The sequence below is a fragment of the Macaca nemestrina genome, chromosome 15 (assembly GCF_043159975.1).
Source record: "Macaca nemestrina isolate mMacNem1 chromosome 15, mMacNem.hap1, whole genome shotgun sequence".
Classification (NCBI taxonomy): domain Eukaryota; kingdom Metazoa; phylum Chordata; class Mammalia; order Primates; family Cercopithecidae; genus Macaca; species Macaca nemestrina.
This window is the reverse complement of record NC_092139.1, coordinates 43,048,240-43,066,623: the sequence shown is the minus strand read 5'-3', so window position 1 is coordinate 43,066,623 and position 18,384 is coordinate 43,048,240. Positions and strand designations below refer to the sequence as shown.

The following is an 18,384-nucleotide window of genomic DNA, read 5'->3' as shown; positions in this document are numbered from 1 at the left end:
AAATTCCAAATTTATTAGCCATACATACATAGATACTTAAATAAGTAGAGGTAAACTTGTTATTCTATTTATTTGCTAAGGTGGGGCATTATTGATGAAAAAAAGCCATGGATGGCCTCATGGTTTTATGCACCAGAAGGGCTAATCTTAATGCTCTTTCCCTCATTTGTGGACAGTTTTTACCTACTTAGATGTTTTATTATAATTATTTACTTAGTGCTTTAGTCATGGGGCTTGGGAAAAGCAGCATGAAGGGTCACTCTTGAGGAACTCAGCATTTATGTCGGGGTATTTGCTATGGACTGTACGCTGGTGCAGCCCCCCACACCGTCCCAAATTCATATACTGAAATCTTCAACCTCATTGTGACGGCATTTGAAGATGGGGCCTTTGGGAGGTAATTTGGTCATGAGGGCCAAGCCAAGAGGGAGCTTGCCTCCTTATTCTCTCTCTACCACGTGAGGACATAACCACGAAAAGGGCCCCCCTCACTAGGAACTGATTGGGTGAAACCTTGGTCTTAGACTTCTCAGACTCCAGAATGGTTACAAATAGTTTTTAGTTGTTTAAGCCAATGGTATTTTTGTGATAGCAGCCCCAACTGACTAAGACACTAAGACAATATTGATGAAGGCTTTAGCAACCTTTTTTTTTTTTTTTTTGAGACAGAGTCTTGCTCTGTTGCCCAGGTTGGAGTGCAGTGGCACAATCTTGGCTCACTGCAACCTCTGCCTTTCGGGTTCAAGCAATTCTCCTGCCTCAGCTTCCTGAGTAGCTGGGATTACAGGCGCGTGCCATGGTACCTGGCTAAGTTTTGTATTAAAACAATACTCTTGAGTCTTAATAGGCATTCAATATTCTCAAAGTAGTCACAATTCCCTATATCAGAAAAGGCAGGGTGTAAAGGCAATATTCCTTTGGCTTTGCTCATCAGACAAATACTCTCCCCTCTTCCTTTCACCAAATGTATCTGCCTACCTGCATCTTCATCCACTGTCTTCACTAATCAGGTGTTCCTGCTCCTGTGAAGGGCCACACCTTCGCACCATAGCGATCCCACCCTCTTCCACCTTCTCAAGGAATTCCAGGCAGTTATCCCCTCTCTTTGCTGCAAAATTAATCTCTTCCTCTCTACTGCACCACTTCCGAGTTTGCAAACACACTCCAGATTCATTCATCCGCAAACAAAAAAAACTAAAACAAACAAACAAAAACACTCCCTTGACTCTTCGGGTGCCCTTGGCCACCAGTCCATTTCTTGCTCCCCTTCACAGCAAAACTTCTCAAAAGCATAGTCTCTAGTCATTCATATCTATGTGATCCAGTGTCACCACCCTGTCTGGCACTCCACTGAAATGTCTCTTTAAGGTTACCAATGACCTCCATGCTAACAACCCAAAGGACACTCTTGAGTCTTCTTAGTCAGTAGCATTTGTTAAATTAAGTTCAGCCTAAAGCTGTCTCTTTACATATTCTAAAGGTTTCTCCATAAACTTTCCATAAACTTTCACATAGTAAACTGTAGACTGAATGAATGTGTAAACAGGCTGTAACCTACTCATGTGCCAATCACTGAGTTTCAGCCAATCAAAGGTGGCCAACTAAAGGTGGCCAATCAAAGGTGGCCAACTATTCAAACTCTGTTGAAATAAGACAAATAAGGCTGTAACCAATCCAACTGCTTCTGTACCTCACTTCTGTTTTCTGTAGGTCACTTTCCTTTTTCCGTCAATAAATCTTCCACCACGTGGCTGCACTAGAGTCTCTCTGAATCTCTTCTGGTTTGGGGCCTGCGCAATTTGGGAATTGTTCTTTGCTTAACTAAACTCTGTTAAATTTAATTTGTCTAAGATTTTTAACATATTCTACAGTCAACCACTCAGTCCTTCTGTTAACACTGTCCTCTTTCTTGGTTTTCTTGGTGTCACTGCCTAATTTCCCTCCTACTTCTCTGGCCACATCTTGCTCTTCTTTTCTGGCTCCACCTTTAACTAGGGCTCCACTTGGACCTTCTTTTCCACCTTTCCCTGTGAATCATCTCAGTATTTCCATTATTTCAAATACGATCTCTTGAACTCCCAACTTGTATCTCTAGCTCAACCTGTCTTCTATATACGCATGATGATGACGCCAGTGATCATGAGGATAATGACAATGATAAAGATGAAAAGGATGATAATATTCCAGCAACTAATACCTTTATAGGAGTTACCATGTGCCAGGCACCACGCTAAGCTCTTGACATGTCACAAACCATCCACTCTTCACAGTGACCCCATGAAATAGGTGTTATCGTTTTCACTTTGCAGATGAGGAAACTAAGGTACACAGAGGTTAAGTAACTTACCCAAAGTTAGACAGTTAGGAAATGAACCCAGAGAGAGAGTCAGATGGCAATGCTATATGAACACCTCCCATTGAATACTTAACAGGCATATCAAATAGTCATCCCATTTGCAGCTCCTGAGTTCTTTCTCTTTCGGTCTTCTCCATGCCAGTAAATGGTACCACCACCTACCCAGTACCTCAAACAAGGACACTAGAGGGTCATCTCACTTCTTTCTCTCTCATTCCCACATTCCATCCATCAGTAGGCTGTCCCATTTCTCAACATGTCTTGAAGCCACTCAGTCCTTTCTGTATCCATTGTCTGGTCTGACCATCGGGGACTCTTGTCTGGCCTAGAGCAGCAGCCTGTCCTCACTGCATTTCCTGCTTCCACTCTTGTTTCCTCCTAAACTAGTCTCCATATGGCAACCACAGCAATATTTTAAAACTTGAATCAAGCTACACTGCCCCCTTTTCTAAATGTTTTCAGTAGTGTCACATTTCACTTAATATTTGAATTTCTCATAATAGCCTCCAAAATCCTACATCACCCAGTTCCCACCTACCTGCCCCATCTCATCTTGTCTCTCTCCACTCTCACTCAAGCCACTCTACTCACAGCCCTTGCTGATGTTATTGTGGTCCTTCCACATGGAAAGTGATTCCTCTGTCTCTGTGCATGGCCAATTCCTCTTGACCCTTCGCATTCTGGTTTCCTTATTCTTTCTACTTCATTATTCTTCAGCACTCATGTTGATATTCATAATTGCTCTTATCACAAGTTGTAATTATATGGTTATTTGACTACTTGTTTCTTTGTTGTTTCTGATCCCTTTCCCTAAACTACAGGGGCCATGAACTGCCTAAGGGCAGAAGGCAAGTGTGTTTTACCCTGTTGGGTCATTATGACCTAGACTATGCCTGACAAAAGGTAAGTACATGAATAACTATTTTCCTTGGCTGAATATTTGGAAACATGTTTATGCTTACTCTACTTTAGGGGAAAGGTATACAATTAGCAGGACTAGTTCTTGAATGAGGGCTAGACTCAGGATGTTCAGGGGTCATTTTCCTGATGAATTCAAGATTAAACCTTACCCCTGGGATGCTGTCGTTTTCTCCCTCCCCAGCTACAATAACGCAATAAATTTTAATATTTAGAGGACACTGGCCAAATGGGTAGTGGTTAACACTGACTCTGACTACTGAGTAATTTACATTTCCTTTTAAAGTTAATATTGTGTATGTGTCAAGTTCTGGTCACCCAGCACAGACTTGTATCCTAAGCAATTTAGAAGGGGAATTATAGGTTACTTTATTCTCTTGTGGTTCTCACATTGCCAAAATTTCATAAATAACAGCTGCTACCTCTTGAGAGTGATGAAAGAAAGGGAACTCTGACCTTCTTGACGCTATTTGCAACAGCTTCCTTGTGACCCAAGTCATCAGCAGAAAGTTCATTTCCAAATTTGAATTCGGGGTGAGCTTCCTCCTCTTGGTCAGCTGTGTGAAAGACAAATGGAAAATCCATGAAGCCAAACCACTGCCAAGTAGTCAGACTTTGTTCACAATCTTGGGTAGAACATAAGCACTTTTAGAGAAAAAGGATGCTAAAAGAAAATGGGGACATTTATATATGCAGTATTTTTTCAAGTAAAACTCTCACTAAACTCTTACCTATTCAAGGTCAAGGAGCACATCTTGTCACGTATTATTTCTCCTGCACCTAAAATGTGGTTTGACATGCTTGATGCTTAATAAATTTTTCTTAACTGGATGGCTACTTCTATCCTAGTACACTAATTCTAAAAATGAAAGCCTCAAACACTGCAGGAATATCTGTGACTCACAAAAGGGTGTTTTGATATTTCATGACATCTACAGAAAATAAGAAGATGGAAGAAAAAAATACATCAGATAATTTTGAAAGAGACTAAAATGTCCACTTGAATGTTATGGGCATAAAGACTGGAGTGGTAGAGAAAGGAAAGGCCTCAGAAGGATTGTGCTACTCCTGCAAACTATTTGTCAAATTAGCGTAGGTTTCAAAGGCTCAGGGCTCATTTGTCAGGCTCAAGTAGGAGGAGAAATGGAAGTGGGTGCCAAATAAAGCTGGTGTCCCTGGAGCATGGTCTGGTCTGTGAAAGGAAGCACACACACTGTGTTCATTGGTCCAGGAAAGTGACAAGAATGCCAGAATCCACCCAGGATGTTCGTGGGAAAAAAAAAAGAACTACCTGCTGGAAAATGTACAACATGCTGAGGTGAGATTTGGATCCACACAATTACCATTTGTAGTAATTCCCAGACAAAGAATTTGCCTAAAATCTAGCCAGCATCAGGAGAATCCCATAGACCTCAGGATGAGGACAATACAAATCCACATGGTCACACCACAGGGCATGAGGGAACTTTACTGTAAAAACAAAACAAAAAAACCCACTAAAATAAGTTCTGAGAATAAACTCATAAAGGAGACAAGCAGACCCATAAGAATGAGAGACTTTTTTTTAAAGCATGTTTAAAAGTACAAAGGAAAATGAAAGAACAGGAGTAAATGAAAAATGATTTCACTGATTCTGAGATGTACTTTGTTGTATTTTAATATTTCTGATGTTGTAATATGTTCTTCAACTGATGGTTTTTTCCAGTGAATGGAAACTATTTTTTCTTTCTTAGTCATGATAAAACAGTGGTATCTTTCAACTGGTAGTATCTGGATTCAGAATTTCCTGACAGACTGTTTTATTTTGTGAAGTATCTCTCCAGGCATAGGAAAAGGGTGAGGGAAAGAAACAGCCACCTTCCTCGTCTGAAGCTAATAATTCTGATGAAGGGATATTCTAGAGGCAGACAATTAAAAAAACAAAATCCATACAACAACAATAACAAAAATTGGGTCATTGTAAGGCTTAGGCAGGAAGAAAAGGATTTGAGGAACTGGAATACGTCTTAAAATAATCTAATCTAGCATCTGTCTTTACTTATAAATGAGGAAATAGATGCAGAGATATGATTTTACTTGTTTGAAATCACAGATCAAGATAATGGATCTACCTGTCTCCTGAATTCTTAGCACAATTCTTCCAGGACTAGGTTTCCATGACCTACAGTCAATAACCAAGATTTCAAAACTTCTCAGGTCACTATTAAATTTTCATTTCGTGTATGTCTAGTCTAAACTGCCCATACAGAAGTAAATGACTTGAAGGCAAGGGACATGCTCCAAACAAGTGGTAGAGACTCAATAACCACTTTAAGAGAATTGTATGAATACATGATCACTTTCTGAGTGTGCATATATGCACAGACACACCTATAACCACATACAATTTTGATATTCCCCACTACTTGTCTCCTATCCTGGGAGCCATGTGTCCTTCTGAATCTAAATCCAGCCTAATGCCTGGGCACCTGTTTTCACTGACTGAAAGCCTTTTCTATTTTCTACAGCCTCCAGGCAGGCCTCCCCTCTTGAACTATGCTTGGTTTCCCCTTGCCTGCTATGCTGATGTATTTAAATTAGAGACTCTAGTCACACATACATAGTAGATTCATACAGTGGTACTAAGGTAATTACAGCCAACTGGTTGACCAGAACCAAAACCAAGTGTTACTGAGGCAACCTAAGAATCACATACATAACAGGTGTAACAGGAGCCTTGTGCCATTTAGGTGGATGATTCTGTCCTTAGGTACTTTCCTACTGGTATACTAAATCATGTGGTTATTTCTGTTAAAACTTAACCCAAATCTCAAGTATATTTTGGAATAGCATGGGAGTCACTGGAGGCAAATCTTTTTCTGCCTGGAGGAATAATTACCATATGTATGTAGATGGTGGGAAAGCACCTTTAATAATACATGAAGCCATACTGATGCTCATTTTACATGACTGTGTGTGTTTAGGAAACAATACATCTTTGACTTTCATTCGTTCTATTATTTCTCCTTTCTAAAAAAGTATTCTTGCATATCTATGTTTTTACCATATTCCTGTAAATTGAAAGGGCAGTACTGTAAGGTACAAAAAGTCTTGACCCTGGAATCAGGTAGCTCCGGGATTGAATCTTAGTGCTATCACTTGCCCGCTGTGGGATCATGTGCAAAATATGTTACCTCTCTAAGCTTTAGTCCCCTCATCTGAAAAATTGGTGTAATAATACCCATTTCAGAGGCGGAGCTTGCAGTGAGCTGAGATCGCGCCACTGCACTCCAGCCTGGGCAACAGAGTGAGACTCTGTCTCAAAACAAACACACAAACAAACAAAATAATAGTAATACCCATTTCATCAGGCTGTATACAGATTAGATAAGGCTGTAATGTAAAGTGCCTGGTCCACTGTTGGTACAACGATGGTAGTTAATTATTATTAACATTGTTTTCTTGTTAATTTATTCTATTATTTCTACAGTGTGTTTTACTGGATTATTGTATCAGTAATACCTTACATATTTTAATTACCATCTATGAAATTTAAATTAAAGGAACAGGTTTTACTGAATAGTCATCTTTTTTGCATCTTAGGAGTATTTTCTTGATCGTTTGAAATATATTTCTGTCAATATATTTTTCTTAAATCTTGTTTAGGTTTATTATTTGCAAAAAATGTGAAAAATACAGTCGGCATCATGGCTGACTATATTTTCCAAAGACAGCTGCCATAACATCTGCCTTCCTCTGTGCTCTTATGCAACGTGACCTTGTCACTCACTCACCCTCTTGAATTTGGGCTGGCCCTGAGACTGCTTTGATGAATAAAACATAGAGGAAATGATACTGCACCAGTTCCAGGCCTAGCTCTTAAATAATTTAGCAGCTTCTGCTTCCTGCCTCTTGGGACACTGGCTCTTAGATGTTCCATCTGGGGAACTTAACCATTGTGCTGTGAGAAGCCCAAACCACAGAGAGGCCACAGGGGTACTATGGTCAGTAAGGCCCCGCTGAGCTCCCAGCGTTCAGCCAGCATCCACTGCCAGCATGTGAGCGAGCCGTCCTGGATAACCCGTCCAAGGGAACCAGTCAGCCCCAGATGTCATCTGCCGACAACAGCATGAGAAACCCAAGGGAGAACCACCAACCTGAGCCCAGATGATCCACAGAATTATGACAGAAAATGATAAGGTGTTGTTATAAGCCCCTAAATTTGGGGAAGGTTTATTGCATAGCAACAGATGACCATAATAACAAATATCAACTGAGTTGTATCAGATATCTTTAGCCCCCTAGACCCTCCCTGCCACATAAAACAAATGAAAGTATAGTCATTACGACTTTTCTCTGGGAGTAATGTCAAACCCAAGGACTGGACATGCAACTGAGTCACTTATAAAGTCTGTTCCAGTCAGGAGTCTTTATTAAGGAGTCTTGAATAAGGTTAGTTAATTCTTTCAGCTTTCGGATTTTTAACTCTACATCTAACCTTCCTAAAAGAGAGAGTCCTTTGATGGATCTGGGCAACGTAAACTGAAAAGCTTCTGGTGTTCACCATTCTAGATGCCATTAAGAACACTCACAATTATGGGAAGAGGTAAAAATATCAACGTTCATAGGAGTTTGGGAGACTCCCATGGATGACGTTGAGAGGTTCAAGACTTCAGTGGAGGAAGTCACTGCAAAGGTGGTAGAAAGAGTAAGAGAACTAGAATTTGAAAAGGAGCCTGAACATGGGGCTGAATTGCTGCAATTTCATGATAAAACTTAAACAGATGAGGAGTTGTTTCTTATGAATGAGCAAAGAAGGTGGTTTCTTGAGATGGAATCTACTCCAGGTAAAGATACCATGAGCATTGTTGAAATGACAACAAAGGATGTAAAATATTACATAAACCTAGTTGAGAAGGCATCACAGCAAGGTTTGAGAGGATTGGCTTCAATTTTGAAAGAAGCTCTGCTCTGGGTAAAGTGTCATCAAATGGCGCTGCGTGCTACAGAGAAATCTTTTGTGAAAGGAAGGGTCAATTGATGCAGCAAACTTCATTGTTGTCTTATTTTAAAAAATTACCACAGCCACCCCAATCTTTGGCAACTACCTCACTGTTCACTCAAGGCAAGACACTCTACAAAAAGATTTCAATTTGATGCAGGTTTAGATAATAGCATTTTTTAGCAATAGATATTTTTTAATTAAGTTACATTTTTGGACATAATGCTATTATTGAACACTTAATAGCCTATAGTACAGTGTAAATATAATCTCTGTATGCACTGGGAAACAAAAATTCCTGTGAATCACTTTTTTGCAATATTTACTTCATTGTAGGGGTCTAGAACTCAATCTGCAATATTTCTAAGGTATGCCTGTATATAAACCCAAAGCATTGTATAACCAACGCAAGTCCTCGTCATTTTGTTCATCAATTCTCATGATATATAACGAACAAATAATTCTCTAAAATCACCCCGAAACTCTCAAATGACCCATTTACATCTGAACATTATGATTGCTGCTATGTGATCAAAGTAAAAGAGAAGGTAGTAGCACATATTCAAATATTTTAAGCAAGACTGCCTTCCTAAAATTATCTAGCTTCACAGAGATAATTCTGGTGAGCTGGTTATTTGAAGGAATTTGAACTTGAAATTTTAATACCAGCTTTGGATTTCCAGTTCACTTTGTGCAGACAAACCAGTTATTTGCCTGAGGGTCTCTTAAATTACTTGCCTCTCTACTATCATCATTAACAAGACTGAAGTTCATGCTTTTGTCTATAGACAGGGATTGCAAAATATTCTTTATATTGTTTCCTCTGCCTACTACAGCAAGTGCTCAAGGATTCTCTGGCTATGAATTTCTGCTGAATAGCTGAATGACCAATAGGAAGGGAGATGACAAGGCCATTAAAATTTAGTCGTCAGAAAAAATTGGAAGTATTTGGCAAAATACCAAGAACACCAAAATATTACTATTAAGAATTAAAACAGCATTATTATATATAAGGGTCTTCTGAAAGAAATTCCTGGTTTTCTTACTCATGTATTTTTGAAACAAGGCCTCAGTCTGTTGCCCAGGCTAGAGTGCAGTGGTGCAATGACAGCTCACTGCAGCCTTGAACTTCTGGGCTCAAAGGATCCTACTGCCTCAGCCTCTCCAGTAGCTGGGACTACAGACACAGGCCACCACGCTTGGCTAATTTTTTATTTTTTGTAGAGATGGGGTCTCATCTCTATGAAAATGTTGCCCAGGCTGGTCTTGAACTCCTGGGCTCAAGCAATCCTCCCACCTCGGCCTCCCCAAGTGCTGGGATTATGGGCTTGCCCCACTGTGTCCAGCCTGGTTTTCTTATTTAAAAAGTATTTTTGAAGCATGTAACTTAAAATAAAAGCAAACAGCTCACCACTTTCGATCTCCTCTTCATTATCATCCTCTAAGATGTTTGCTGGGGAGGCAGATTCTCCAGCTTCCATCATGCTTCTCAAAGCTTCCAGCTGTTCTGTTAGCAAAAACATGCAAAGAGATGGTGACAGATGCTAGTTGACATACAAACCCTAAGCCTTCAGATCGACACTGAGAAGGAGGACATGAAAAGGGAGAGGAAACAGAATGTTCAGGCACCAAGTGCGCCATGTTCCTAAGGTTCAGCAGTGATCTCTCTTTCGCCCATTCCTGGTGGTCCTGACCTTGTAAGAAACCTGTAACGACCACCTTATACACACATGATGAAGAATTGCGGGGTCATGGGTGAAATGACCAAAATTCTGGTCACCAAGTTTGAGAGGAGGTTCGGTCCTTGTAAAGAATTTAAGGCTAGATAACAAAAGCCTATAATTTGGAGAATCTGGCACAGACCAAGGTTTATGAACAGTCATGGGGAATTGACAGAAAATAGGCAGGTTGGCAACAAAACCTCAGGAAAAAAATATTTGCAACGGATTTAACTGGGATTATATCGTACTATGCAAAATAAGACTAATATTTTTCTGTAAGTCAGAAAGATAAAGGTAAATGAAATAATAAAAATTGGAAAACATGTAGGGACAAACCACAAATCATAATATGCAAAAAACTAGTTATTAAAGATACACAAATAACAAAACCCCTAAGGTACCACTTTTTTTCTATGAGTTGGACACACATTTAAAAATGGCCAACAGCCAGCATTAAGGATATTGGTGGGAAACAGGCACTCTCATATATGACTGGTGAAGAGTCTAAGTTGGTAGAACTTTCCTAAAAGAAAGCATAACAAACTATATCACAATATAAAATATGTATATGCTTTGGGTGAATAACTCTAATCGCACCAATTGATTTCAAGGAGAGGGTTGCACAAACATACAAAATAACATTCAAGCATGTTTATAGTAGTGAAAATCCATCAACTTGGGACTGGTTACATCATGCTATAATAAATGCATACAATTCTATGTAATAGATATTAAATTCTATATAGTGTTTCATACATTAGGATTAAAGTTAGTATGTAGATTTATATCCTGCTGATGTAAGTATACTTACCTGGTTAAATTTTAAAAATTAAAAATCAGTACCATTAATATTATCTCAATTATGTTAAAAATGTAGGTATATACCTAGACATGTACATTACGTACATGTGTCTATAGTATATGAATATGTGTATAATACATGTTAGTGCTGTTACTTTCTTATACTTTTCATTGTCTTGATTTTTCTATGGCATTATTGCTTTTGTAATAAAATAAACTGCCATTAACATAATTTAAAATTTTTCATTTAGAATACTTGGGGGGAAAATGCAGTGTAACCATGCCAATATTTGATACCATTAATTCACTGAACTAAGATATACTCTGGAAGAAAATATTTTCAAGGAAATCATCCTGGGAGAATAAAAGGAAACATGACTATATAAAATCATTTGTCTCTAGATCTCTATTCACATATACACAGTCACATACTCTTATGTACCTAGTATCCCTAGATATGTTTGGAGCACAGGGGCAAACTGAAAAGGGAAACTTATGAGGACTTTAGAGTGTGTAATATTATAAAATGCTGGTTCCTTGTATCTTGAGAAATTCTAAAATGCTTCTACTTTCCTCTCATTTTTCCTTGGGCCCCCTCCAAATTCTGACATATGAATATATAAATATGCTTTTCCTACTGCATGAATTAATTGATGTGGAAATTAAACTTAAATGGAAATGTGGCGATCTTGCTCTGAAAAGTACCTGTAACATCACCCCTACATCCTTTCCCCCAAAATCAGTGGTTTTAAAATAAATTGAATTCTAAACAGCTGAAACGTCCATACGTGTTATACTTGCTTCCATTAATATGTGTGTATTTCACTTACTTTTTTCAACTTCAGGTTTCAGCCTCTTGTTTTTTATGAGTATTTTTCTTTTGAGGTCATTGGGGGATGGCAAAGGTCTGCCTGGTTCAAGCTAGAGAGAAACAGAAAGAGCTGAATTAAGGAAGGCCTGTGCTTCTCCATTCTCCTTCCCAGCCCAGGAGGAGCCTGGGAGGCCTGGGAGTGATGCAACCCAACACCCACTAGATGGCAGGCAGCACAGCCTTCCGTTTTCACTCCCCAACCCAAGTTAGCACACTCATTCAGCTTTCCCTTAGACCAGTGCTGCAAACTTGAAATCCACAGTTTCCAGAGGTGTGCAGAGCTGCTCCAACCTCCCCAGTGGAGCAGGGGTCTGGCCCAGGATGTGCGGGGGAGGGGTTCCTGCTCCCCTGAGGGCCTTGCACCTTTTAAGTATCTGGTAAAGTGCAAGGGATGATTGACGGCTGGGGTCAGAATTGGCTTTCCCAAGTTAGAGGCCCCCCCAAATCCTCCCAAGGGTCAGGCTGTATAGTAAACCTGTCTGCTCAGTAGGCTGACCCAACCCTCAACACTTGAGATTGTGGTTTAGTGGGTTTGATAAGGGAATCAAGAACAGAGTTGTTCCAATTCCTGGAATCTGAACTTGACTACAGCATCATTTGCTTAGATACATATATGCAAAGGAGATGTCCCTGCATGCTGTCACCTCTGATCTACAGAACCGTCCTGTATCTAGTCATCCATTTCCCATTCCTCCACCCATCTTTCTATATGCCCACCCACCCACCCTTCCACCCATCCATTCATTTTCAAAACTTGCTTTTATACTACTTATTATATGTAAAGCACTGTGCACTCATATGTCTGTCTTGCCTCCAATAAAACCCTTTGTTGAAATGCTGTTTCCTTCCAGCAGCCTGGTGTAAGGAAGATCACTGGCCCATTCCCCAGTGACCTCTCTTGTACCAGGACACCTCCAACAAATAAAGCATCATAGGCCACCTTCTTTTCTAGTTATGTGTTCACGTTTGTGTCCTCCTCCCACTCCCAAGGTTGAAAGCTCTTTAGCTCCAGGAGCAGGTCTTATTCCCATTTATATTACTTATGCTTCCCAAAACACCTGTCCTGTATTCAAAGGAGAACAGGGTCTAGAGGCAGGGAACATAAGGCCTATTCATGCTGACTTCCTAGAACTAAATCAAATGGACACACTTCAGCTACGATGGGAAATATCCTCTCCATTTACATGGGATGTACACTGAGTAAATGACTGTATAACTTTACTTCATCCTATTCACTTACATAGGGCAGACACTAAGTAACCAATGGAAACTTCTAGAGGGTATTTAAACCCCAGAAAATTCTGTAACGGGGCTCTTGAGCCCCTCTGCTCAGGCCCCTCCCACCCTGTGGAGTCTACTTTCATTTTCGATAAATCTCTGCTTTTGTTGCTTCATTCTTTCCTTGCTTTGTTTGTGCATTTTGCCCAATTCTTTGTTCAAGATGCCAAGAACCTGGACAGCCTTCAGCTGGAAAGAATATGTGCACATCACTTCACTAAGAATACAGTGATCTTTCCCCAAAAGCAATCACCTTAACCCAATCATGAAAATAAACAGAGGGCCTAGGTAAAAATAAATAAATAAAATAAATCAGAGCTGTTTCTTGTTTGGGTTCCCTTAGAAACAGCCTCAGAGAAAAGTATTATTGCACCAGGTCATCTACTTGGAAGGAAACTCCAACAGAGGTGTGGGGAAGTGAGAAAAAGAAAACAGGCGGCCCATCAAGGGTGTGTTACCAAGCAAGTTATCACTGCAGCCAGCTGGAGCACGATTCTGCTGGGAAACCCTGGGAGGCAGAGAAGAGCAGGTGCTCAGGGTTATCCCACCTCAGGAGGGATGAAGTATGGGAGAGGGATGATAATTCCCTGGCACTGCTGGTCTATCTTTCATGTGTGGCAGAGCAGGCTCCAGTGACCAGAGCTCACTCTCAGGCAAGAAGCTGCGGATGTTGGCAGTGGAAAATCAGGCCAGTGTTCAGGGAAACAGGAGGCACTGTAAGGATATGGGCAGGTCACCTGCAGCAACTGCTTCTGCAAGTTCAAGAGAAGAAGGAAGGGGGGCAAAGGATACAGATATCCTTGTCTCTCATATTTTTTTCAGTTCCCATAGACACACTTCTGAAAAGAACCTCATTGTTAAACCACCTAAAGTGTTTACATGCAGTACAAAGCACCTTCCTGCTGTCACTTGCTGTGATGTTCTTATGCCACTACCTCAAACTACCAGGTTTGAGCCCATCAGGTGCTGCTTGTCAATAGCAGGTCTTTCTACTTTGATTTCATTAGCTGCCTTGGAGCTCATAACATCTTGTGACTGTGGATCTTAATTTCTTGGAGGTCATGGATCCTTATAAAAATGTGATTAACTCTCTAGAATGAGTATATACAAAAAAATTGCATGCAATTAGAATGAATTCATAGATCTCATAAAGCCTATCTATGGAGCACAGGTTAATGTTCTTCGCTTTATGAAGAAATTAGCAGGTGTAAAATGAAGTTCAAAAATGCATGTGTAACATTGCCCAATGATTTATTTTGGAGTTAGGAATGTGAACTTCAGGATGCCATGACATCAATTCAGGGCACTTTCCACAGCATCAGGCTCCCATGGGTTCTGAATCCTGAGTGCATAGACAGTTCACCTGGAGGGCTTTTAAAACACCATGCTCAGGCCTGACCCTGCATCAATTAAATCAGTCTCTGAGTGGGGCCCTGGAACAGGTGTTTTTAACAGTTTTGCAGGTGATTCTAACGTGTAACTGAAGTTGAGAATGACTGACCTGAATCTGGACTCGTGGCCTGGGTGCTTTATGAAATTTTAAGACTGAGATCTGAAAAACCATAAGACCCAAAGATCCTCCAAATTAAATTGAACCAGATGTTTATTTTGTGTCTCTTTACATCCCTCTGAAGCATGATGTAAGCTTTCTGTACCAAAGAATTTAAATAAATATGAAGATCTTTAGCATTAGTCCTCCAGTACTGCTTGACCCCTCAGAAATTTTCAAAACAAATCCATTCATGCTAGAAATATGGTTTGCTAAAAATACATACTGGATGTGATTCAAGCGCTTGTTTCAACAGGAGATCTCCAAATAGATCTTCGCAATATTTGGACATCTTGTACTGTTGATATTTGCTGGAGAGAAAAAAAAAGTGGCATTTGTAAATTCAAACACCCATTAACCGTCCAAGAATAAAAAGCACCCATTCCTAGGCAATTAAGATTCTCACTTGGCAAAATGCACGATTGTCCTCTTAATGCTAATGTGAGATGTACCAAAAACTTTAACTGGTATAATTTTAAAAGACGGAGAAGGAGATTCTGTTCCAAAACTAAGAGCTGGAAAGAAGAATAAAAAATGTCTTTCAAGTTAATCAAATCTGATTTCAAATATACTGCCACATCTTCCAACTCAATGGAACTTTAAGTAAGGTGTCCCAATCTCTGAACTTTTGTTCGGAACAAGTATTTCTGAAACACATTAAAATGATTTGGTTTGGTAGGGGCAAGACTGGTTTTTTTATGTTTTTTTTTTTTTTAAATGTTTTTTGCTTTGCGTAAGAGTAGGTGTCCTTGCTGGAGGATTATTTGAACTTGGTAGTTCACAAAACAAACTACTCAGCTATTTAAAAAGATGTAGAGCAGGAGTGGGCATTAGGGGTTAGGAAACAATACCACACAGAGACTTGAGGCAGAATGGATCATTATACCTGCAGTGATTTTCAAAGGAGAGAATTACAGGATATTCTGATGTGACAAATGCAGTTTCCTTGATGGCTTGAATTACATCCTTTAAAGACAAAAAAAAAAAAAAGGGTTAATGAGAGAAAACAGCAAAAAAATTAAGGCACCTAACACTATTCAGAGACTATTAATTGAGTCTTTCAGGAAGTCAGTTCCAGCAATTCAGACCTGGAGCCCCCATCTATCTCAATACCTCTACAGGTTGAGTTCCCTGTGGTTACAGCCACGGTGCAGTTAATGGTTAATGACAATTTTTAAGCTATCTTTTACTTCTCCAGAATTATGGTGCTATTAACTTACAAGAGATTTCACCTAAGTGGCATGCCAGTTTCCGGCTTGTTAATCTGCCAAGCCAGGAGTTCAGAGTCCACCTTTCTTCTTGAGGAGCAGGTGATCTCTGGCACAGAGGCTCTCACTCCAGACCACTGTATGATTCCTCCCCACCTCGTGCAGAAAACTGTGGGCAGTAACCTAAGGACTGTTGGAGGCTTTTACTGACTTTCCTCTGTGTTTGGAAATCAGTCTTGGGCTATACTTCATTAACTTGATGTAGACCTCTGTGTATTCATGTGACATTTACAGTATCCCTTGTTTCCTATTAGCCTGGTTACAAGGTCGGGGGAAGGGGTTCTGGTTGGTCAGACAACATGTAAGTGAATCAGTAAAGTGTTCTGGACCCCCCATCTGTAACACAGAGCTTAATTATAGAAAACAACATTTGAAGGAGCTAAACATAATCTTCTCTTTTCACTATTCTCCATGAAATAGGAGAGGCTTTAAGAGACGGTTGGCCCTGCCTCTGCTTAGCTTGAGAAAGGAAGGCTTCAAACCAGCACTTCTACAACCAGAGCATTGTATTTGGTAAAAATCCCCAAATTCTTAGTGGTTTGTAGCTAATCACAGGGCAAATCTCGTCATTCAGTTAATCAGAGAAATATTTCACAATAGTTATCTAGGCAAATCCATTTGACATGATAAAGCCCGAGGTTAGATAATCTTGAAATATTTTATTGAGGCATTCCTTATGGTAGTCATTTAGTTATTCTTCCTGGCTGTGCAAATTCATGGCTTCCCACTTGAATATACTCTTGGTACATATCAGGAAATATTATCTTGAATTCATTGCTGGTCAAAACTCTCCAACATCTTGGCTAAGAGAAATACTATGCATAGCATCTAGACATCTGTGTGTGTGTGTGTGTGTGTGTGTGTGTGTGTGTGTGTGTGTGTTTTGAGATAGAGTCTCTCTCTGTTGCTGAGGCTGGAGAGCAATGGCATGATCTGGGCTCACTGCAACCTCCGCCTCCCGGGTTCAAGCAATTCTCCTGCCTCCACCTCAGCTGGGATTACAGGTGCTCACCACCACACCAGCTAATTTTTGTATTTTTAGTAGAGACTGGGTTTTACCATGTTGGCCAGGCTGATCTCAAACTCCTGACGTCAAGTGATCCACCTGCCTCCACCACCCAAAGTGGTGGGATTACAGGCAAGAGCCACCATGCCCAGTGGCACCTGTGTTGTTGAAAATACCCATGGTGCTGTTTCACATGTAGGTGGAGTTGAGAACTGCTGCTCCTGGTGTTGTAATATCTATCCTGAGTTACACCAAACTGACAGACAGCTGTAGCTGACATTCGCCAACCACAGAATTTCATTCTTTTGATTTGTCTAACCTCATTATCTTATTCTCTTATTATTTTATTTATTTATTGAGATGGAGTTTCACTCTTGTTGCCCAGGCTAGAATGCAACGGTGCAATCTTGGCTCACTGCAACCTCCACCTCTCAGGTTCAAGCGATTCTCTTGCCTCAGCCTCCCGAGTAGCTGGGATTACAGACGTGCATCACCATGACTGGCTAATTTTGCATTTTTGTTAGAGACAGGGTTTCTCCATGTTGGTCAGGCTGGTCTCCAACTCCCGACCTCAGGTGATCTGCCCACCTCAGCTTCCCAAAGTGCTGGGATTACAGGCGTGAGCCACCACACCCAGCCTGTCCTATTTGTATAGGCCCTATTTACCGTCTATTTTATTCCTGTATTCTATTTATTTTTTTCTGCCACCTTGAAGTCCTTTAGGAATAATGCAAAGTAAATAAGCAAATAAGTACATAACAAAAGGAGACACTGTTTTTAAGGTAAGTAAAACTAGGTAAACTCTGCCAGAGAAACCTTGTTACATAACACAGTCACCATTTGAAAGCAGGAAAAGTATCATGAAGGGGACATTCAGTGGAAAAGATCTTTGTCTTGACTTTTTCCTCAAGACTGAAAGAAGACAATATGAAGGTACAATGCTTGAGAAAATGAATCATTTGTTTTCTCTTCTCTATCTCCCTATTTCCTGCATTTTTACAGAGTTTGGAAAAGTCTGTGTAATTATTTTAAAAGTTACCTTAAAAAGGATATCTGTACACATTGCTTTTCCATGAGTTATTATTGGTTCTTGGTCTTCACCTTTTCCATCCCAGCAGTCAAGTTCAACACATCTAGGGACATAGTGAAGTTACAATATTGAAACTTTACAATAAAATAGTGTGTATAGAAATTAAAAGAAAGACATAAAAATAAGTTGTTTTCTTACAGAACAGAAAATTGAATAAGTAACCTGATTGTTTCATGGCATATACAGGTAAAAACTACATTATACTTCTCATCTGGTTGGTATTATCAAAAAGGGATTGTCTGAGTGAGATTAAGAGACTTAAGAAATATAACAAGCATCATGGTTCTGGATGAAATCCTACTTGTGACAAAGCTGCAATAAGGGACAATTTGGGGGCCAGGCGTGGTGAGGCCGAGGTGGGCGGATCACTTGAGGTCAGGAGTTGGAGACCAGCCTGGCCAACATGGCGAAACCCTATCTCTACTAAAAATACAAAAATTAGCCAGGTGTGATGGCTACTTGGGAGGCTATAATCCCAGCTACCTGGGAGGCTGAGGCATGAGAATGTCTTGAACCCAGGAGGGGAGGTTCCAGTGAGCCGACAT

The 18,384-nt window shown here is 40.1% G+C and overlaps 1 protein-coding gene across 17 annotated transcripts in view; it reads right to left on the bottom strand.

Annotated features, from left to right (window-relative positions):
- LOC105481530 (phospholipase C beta 4) overlaps positions 1-18,384 on the bottom strand; it is a 408,983-nt gene that overhangs the window by 74,248 nt on the left and 316,351 nt on the right. For all 17 annotated transcript variants that reach the window (XM_011741179.3, XM_071079654.1, XM_071079655.1 and 14 more), the window contains 6 exons: positions 17,789-17,882; positions 15,362-15,441; positions 14,702-14,786; positions 11,608-11,698; positions 9,667-9,762; positions 3,731-3,831 (listed from right to left, as the gene is read on the bottom strand). In XM_011741179.3, the coding sequence (XP_011739481.1) occupies positions 3,731-3,831; positions 9,667-9,762; positions 11,608-11,698; positions 14,702-14,786; positions 15,362-15,441; positions 17,789-17,882 (547 nt within the window). The remainder of the gene's footprint in view (positions 1-3,730; positions 3,832-9,666; positions 9,763-11,607; positions 11,699-14,701; positions 14,787-15,361; positions 15,442-17,788; positions 17,883-18,384) is intronic.